The sequence below is a fragment of the Cucurbita moschata genome, unplaced genomic scaffold, assembly GCF_002738365.1.
Source record: "Cucurbita moschata cultivar Rifu unplaced genomic scaffold, Cmos_1.0 Cmo_Scf00011, whole genome shotgun sequence".
NCBI lineage: Eukaryota > Viridiplantae > Streptophyta > Magnoliopsida > Cucurbitales > Cucurbitaceae > Cucurbita > Cucurbita moschata.
In genome coordinates, this window is record NW_019268527.1 from 1970312 (window position 1) to 1976619 (window position 6308).

General features: G+C 39.9%; 2 protein-coding genes across 2 annotated transcripts; one reads left to right on the forward strand and one right to left on the reverse strand.

Moving 5' to 3' along the window:
• Nucleotides 1-1154: 1154 nt before the first annotated feature.
• Nucleotides 1155-3089, reverse strand: LOC111450015 (GDSL esterase/lipase At3g26430-like). The gene is made up of 5 exons (XM_023090144.1): nt 2740-3089; nt 2440-2649; nt 1876-2048; nt 1533-1803; nt 1155-1468 (listed from the first exon to the last, which is right to left on the reverse strand). Exons 1-5 carry the CDS (start codon nt 2969-2971, stop codon nt 1209-1211), a joined length of 1146 nt encoding a protein of 381 aa, XP_022945912.1. The 5' UTR covers nt 2972-3089; the 3' UTR covers nt 1155-1208.
• A 1140-nt stretch (nt 3090-4229) lies between these two features.
• LOC111449990 (alpha-L-fucosidase 3-like) lies at nt 4230-6048 on the forward strand. Its single transcript, XM_023090114.1, has 5 exons — nt 4230-4535; nt 4610-4819; nt 4910-5082; nt 5334-5604; nt 5668-6048. The coding sequence occupies exons 1-5, from the start codon at nt 4304-4306 to the stop codon at nt 5925-5927; spliced, it is 1146 nt and encodes a 381-aa protein (XP_022945882.1). The 5' UTR covers nt 4230-4303; the 3' UTR covers nt 5928-6048.
• Nucleotides 6049-6308: the final 260 nt, after the last annotated feature.

The following is a 6308-nucleotide window of genomic DNA, read 5'->3' on the forward strand; positions in this document are numbered from 1 at the left end:
CCATAATTTGAGTTGGGCTACAAAGAACTCTACGACTTTCTATCTAAAAGAAGTGTATAAAATCTATCGACGTAGTGCTTAGATACGAATCTTTAACGACCCACTTTTCGAGAGATTTGAACCTCAAACGGCCACTAACTGACCTAACATTTTGAAGTGACGCGATAATTTAAAATAGTTAAAACATGCATATACTAGCTATACATCAGTTTAAGTCAATATAAGTTCAAACAAAAGTGACCAATTTACCCTTTGGGGTTGACTTTGACCGATTTTTCAAAATTTTAACTATTTGTTTTTATATTTTTCTAAACATTTTTCTCTTTTACCTTATCTTGAAATTCCGTCTCTAAGACCCTCAATAAAACCTCAGAAGTTCGTCTTTAAAAGGTAAATTATGTTTTAAATTTCTTGTCGGGGCTTGGGTTTTACGTCGGGGCTCGGGTGTTACAGCTCCCCATGCACAACCTTTCTCAAGAAACTATCTGCAAATGAGAAAAGGAATACATAGAGAGGAAAAAACGGGGAGAGAACGGAAGACGAACGGTTCCTTTCCTCAAAGCTTGACGCCCATTACACCGTGAATCGAGTTAACGTCAAATAGAGAATTGTCCCCAGCATAGGAATCGATGACCATCAGACCATGTACACAGAGGATAAGCAACACATCCTTCATATGATCGTTGCATCGTTTATTTCATCGTCGACAAGACTTGAGTTTCGAGAAGGCTGGAAACATAAACAGATCTATGTTTGTAGGTACTTACGCAGACTTGTACTTGGTATTGTCTGCCAACACATATTTGACCTTGTCGCTCACAATGCATATATGTTGTGTATTTTGTAAACAGTCAGTTTGGAAATCTCATGCATGTGTGGAAATGACAAGTCGATATGTAAATCATGAAAGTGTAAAAATTAACCGTATAATTTCATGAAACACAACGACAAGTGATACTCGACTACTAGCACTGGGTGCCAATTAGGCAAAGCAAACTGAGGTTAATTGTCCGGTTGGTTATTAAAAAACATAATGAATTAGGTTAAGGTCCCACGGTGCATGTCGTATGTGTACATGCATGTCTCTCCTTATTAGGGAGTTATTTTAAAGCAACCACGAAGCCTTTGCTAAAACGAAACTTAAATAAAGAAGCTTAAGCAACAATAACGAGATTGAATTAGATCGGATTGAGCTAAATCAGACTAGATTATGCTCTGCGGCAAGCCATCTTCAAAGGGATCGGTGGGTCTGAAAAAGCACCCGTTTTAATCTGATTGAAGATCCATTTGTTAGCTGCTTGAGTATAATGAACGCCATCCCAATTCACATACACTCCTGGTCTTTTACACGCCTTTCCAATCAAAACATCCTTCCCATGGATCCGTTTCGTTCCTCCACATCCAAGCTTCAAATTGAAGTTATACTTTCCACCGTGTCCACAACACGTTCTCAATGGAAACTCGAACCCTACATTTCAGTTCAAACTCGTAAAATTTCATGCTAAACCTAAAAACTCAAACAAACAAATTACCATGTTTCTTATGTTGGCTAACGAGGGCGTATTTGAGGGAGTAGATATCAACGTAAGTGATGACAGCATCAGGCAAAGCGGCGCGAAGCTCAACCACAGCTTCCTTGAGGCCGCGGTTGAACTCTTGAGCCAAGTCATTGAAAGGAATGGCGCATCCATATTGGTCGTGGTCGGAGGGTGAAACGTGCATTCCGACCAATACATATGGAAGGCACCCCACCGGGCCGGTGTTATGGATCCAGAAGAACCTTCCCCCTTGACCGTGCACCGACTGCGAAAATGGTCAGCCATTTGTGTAAAAGGCCATTAAAAATGGGTATCAAAAAGGGGCAAAATGGCTAACCTTGACAATGGTGGTGAGCTGGTCCAGCACTTGAGGGATGTAGCCTCTAACTTGCTCCACGCTCATGTTAGCAAAGTAGCCACTGGTCAAATCGTTTTGACCAATATCAAACGTGTACAGCGCCCGCCTGAAACTCCTTTTTTTTGGTAATAATTGCTTAAAAATGCCACCCACTGAAATTAAATTAAATTAAATTAATAAAAATATTTTTTAATTTTTTAAGTTTGTATTTTAGGTAAAAAAATATATATATTAATAATTTTTTTTAATGTCTAAGTGACGTCTTAAATTTAGTTATGTCAATACAATACTCAAATGTCGAACAAAAGTAAGGACTCGAGCCTCGATTAAAAGGAGGTGTATTTTGTTCGAGGGGAGGTGTTGGATGAAAGTTCCACGTCGGTTATAGTTTTCTCTATTATTTTTTTAATTAAGAGTTTTGTCAACCTTAAGAACGTTTAACGTATTCATGACTTTAAATTTATTAATTTTGTTTGTACGTCCTCTGACGTTGTCCGACGTTGACTAATTTTTGAAGAGCCATATAGAGAAATAGAAACTCACGTCGATTACGAACGGTTTGGGATCTGCGATGAAAGTCATAGAATTCATTGAACTGAACATCGAGAGAAATGGGACTAACTCCACCCAGACGAAGAGTTTTGTTTGATTGCCTAATAGTTGAGGCAGCCGTCGCGAAATTGGCACCGTGACTGTAATTTGCTCCCAACCCGTTAAGATACGCGCTAAGATAAGGCAATCCCAAGCTCTCAGCTAAAATCAAACCAACAACCAAAACTTATTCTTAAAACTGCACAATAAGGCACACTCGAACACAAAGAACAAAATAGAGAAAATAAATACCAATGAAATCAACGATGAGGCGGCCGTCGGAGTAGCGGCCGACGGGTCCATGGAAATAGGACATGCCATTGGGCGGAGGGGCCTGCCCAAAGACGGCGGAGAAGCCGCCGGTGTCAGAATTGGAGTCGCCGAAGTTGAAAATGGCCGGGAAATTGCATGGCTTTCGGGCGAGGACAGAGCATGGAGTCAGTGACAGTGCCAAGACAGCGAACATTAAGGAATGAGACTCCATGGGAGAGACAGAGAGACAGAGTTGAAAATGTTAGTGGTGATGTTCTGTTTTTATTTAGGAACAGAAGGAGATAAGATCTTGTTGTGGGATTTTTTTAAGCTTCAATGGGTAATTTTGTTTAGAGAAATTTAATTATTTGAAGTATTTAATTTGGTTTTACCATTTCTATATTAAATTCATTCATTTGTGTTTTGATTTACAAGGAAGTTCTTGTCATGATGTGGATTTATGTTGGCAATGATACCTGTGTCACGCATGTTACATTTGGTCCCTCTCCGGTCACATCAAACCCTGACCCACGACTCCATAAATGCCAATTCTAAATAATTTGAACTCAAAAATTTTGAATACGAATCTTGAAGTTTTAGATTCTATAGAAACCCAGGTTAGGTAGAAAAAATCTTAATTGTCAATTTAAGAAAAAACTTGAGGGAAAGATTTGCATATTATATTCAAGATGGAGACGGCAACGGCCCATGCCCACCACTAGCAGATATTGTTCTCTTTAAGCTTTTTCTTTCGTGCTTCTGCTTAAGACTTTAAAACGCGTCTCCTAGGAAAAGGTCCTCTTTGGACTTTTCATTTCCCCTTAAGACTTTAAAACGCTTTTCCTAGGGAAAGGTTTACACACGGTATTTCGTTCTTCTCCCCAACTAATGTGAGATATAACAAAGATGATTAAGGAAAAGATCATAAACCATGAAAAATGCAGGAAGCTATACCTCACCGCTCGATTGCTCAACAAGGTCTACTGGAAGAAAGAGAGAATAAAATGTTAAGAGACTTGGTGACTTGTAAATATTTTGTATTTATAAAATAAAAAAACAACTTGATAACCCAATTCAATTTTATTGAAAGAAAGTAATCTATGGAAGTCCAATGTGAGATTCCATATCAGTTGAAGAGGGTAGATACCCTCCCAGCTGACGGCAATACGTAACGAGCAGAAGCGGTCAGTAGGCTTGGGCTGTTACAAATGATATCAGAGCCCGATACTAGGTAGAGTTAGACTCTTCACAATGGCATTTTGAGTATGAGCTTTCATGGCTTTGCTTTGAGTTTCCCCAAAATACCTCGTATCAATGGAAATAGTATTCATTAATTATAAATTCATGAGATTGACAACTATATGAAACGGATCAAGACAGATAGTATCTATTAGCGATGAGCTTGAACCGTAACCCACAAAATCCCACGACGGATGGATCTTATCTTCTTCCGATCCTAAATCTAAATAGACCCACTTCACGGACTCCCTTGTCTGCATATGCGCACCATCGTTCACTCACATTTTGAACTCTCTCTCTCTCTCTCTCTCTCATTTTCTCTCTCATGGAGTGCCGTTCCTTAATGATTGCTGTCTTCGCACTTCTGCTGGTTCCACACTCTGTCCTAGCCCGGAAGCCCTGCAATTTCCCGGCCGTTTTCAACTTCGGCGACTCCAACTCTGACACCGGCGGCCTCTCCGCCGTCTTCGGGCAGGCCCCGCCGCCAAATGGCATGTCCTATTTCCATGGTCCCGCCGGCCGCTACTGCGACGGCCGCCTCGTCATTGATTTCATAGGTAAAAGTTCTCTGAGATCTCGCCTTGAAATTTCTTCAACTTTAATGGGTTTTTTCTGGTTCATTTGATTCTAGCCGAGAGCCTTGGATTGCCTTATCTTAGCGCTTATCTCAATGCATTGGGAGCCAATTTCAGTCATGGAGCCAATTTTGCGACCGCTGGCTCAACTGTTAGGCCACAGAACAGGACTCTTCAGCAGAGTGGATTTAGCCCCATTTCTCTCGATGTTCAGTACAATGAATTCTATGACTTTCGTCGTAGATCTCAGACCGTTCGTAATCGATGTGAGTTCGTGTTTCTCCAAATGGGTCTCCCAAAACTTGGGCAAATTTTGATATCAATGACCATATTTTATGTTTGAACTTTCTTGTCAGTGGGTGGCTTTTTTAAGCCATTATTGCCGAAGGAAACGAGCTTCGGTCGAGCGCTATACACGTTTGATATTGGTCAGAACGACTTGACAAGTGGTTACTTCGCCAATATGACTGTGGAACAAGTTCGAGATTACATCCCTCAAGTGCTCAACCAGTTCTCTACTATTGTCAAGGTTAGTTGTTAATAAACTTGATCAAGTAGAATAAATTACTCAACGAATAACTTGAGTAGAATTGTTAGTAGATTTAATAGAATAAGTTACTAATTTATGTAGCGACCACCGGAAAATTGGTAGTAGTTAGTAGACTTAATAGATTAACACGGTAGAATCGGTAATAGTTGCCAAATTGTAGACCGTAGTTAGTACTTCCACCCTATATACTCGTTAGATGTATTTTTATAAACAATTTTACTGTAATGCAGTGGGTGCACAGTCAAGGGGGAAGGTTCTTCTGGATCCATAACACAGGCCCGGTGGGGTGCCTTCCATATGTATTGGACCGAATGCCCGTTTCACCCTCCGACTACGACCAATATGGATGTGCCATTCCTTTCAATGACTTGGCTCAAACTTTCAACCACGGTCTCAAGGACGCTGTGGTTAAGCTTCGCGCCGCCTTGCCTAATGCCACCCTCACCTATGTTGATATCTACTCCCTCAAATACGACCTCGTTAGCCAACATAAAAAACATGGTAATTCATTCACTTGAATTTTTAGGTTTAGCACGAATTTTACGAGTTTAAATTGAAATGTAGGGTTTGAGTTTCCATTGAGAACGTGTTGTGGGCATGGGGGAAAGTACAACTTCAATGTGAAACTTGGATGTGCGGGAAAGAAGCGGATGAATGGGAAGGATGTTCTGATTGGAAAGGCGTGCAAAAAACCAGAAGTGTATGTGAATTGGGATGGCGTTCATTATACTCAAGCAGCTAACAATTGGATCTTCAATCAGATTAAAACGGGTGCTTATTCAGATCCACCCATCCCTTTGGAGATGGCTTGCTATAGAGCCTAATTTAATCCTATCTCGTTACTATGATACCGTAGTTGTTGCTTTCTGCAATCCACGATCCCATTTGAAGGGTTGGACACGAATAATCTTATCTTATCTAAGTCCGAGCTTACCCTTGCATTTCATAAATTTCTTTTTGGCACCCTTCCTCCTATGATTTAGAGTTTGGTTTTGTTTTATGTCTCAATGATTCAATGGTACGAACAGTTTATTTTGAACAAAAAATTTCATAAATTTAATGAAAATAATATTTTTTTAATTATATATATATATAATTTTCTCTTAATTAGCTAACGTGGAACTTTAGTTACAAAAACAATCATATCCTCGAACAAAATACCACCATGTCTCTCTTCAAATAATCATCTATCTCTTTTAACACTT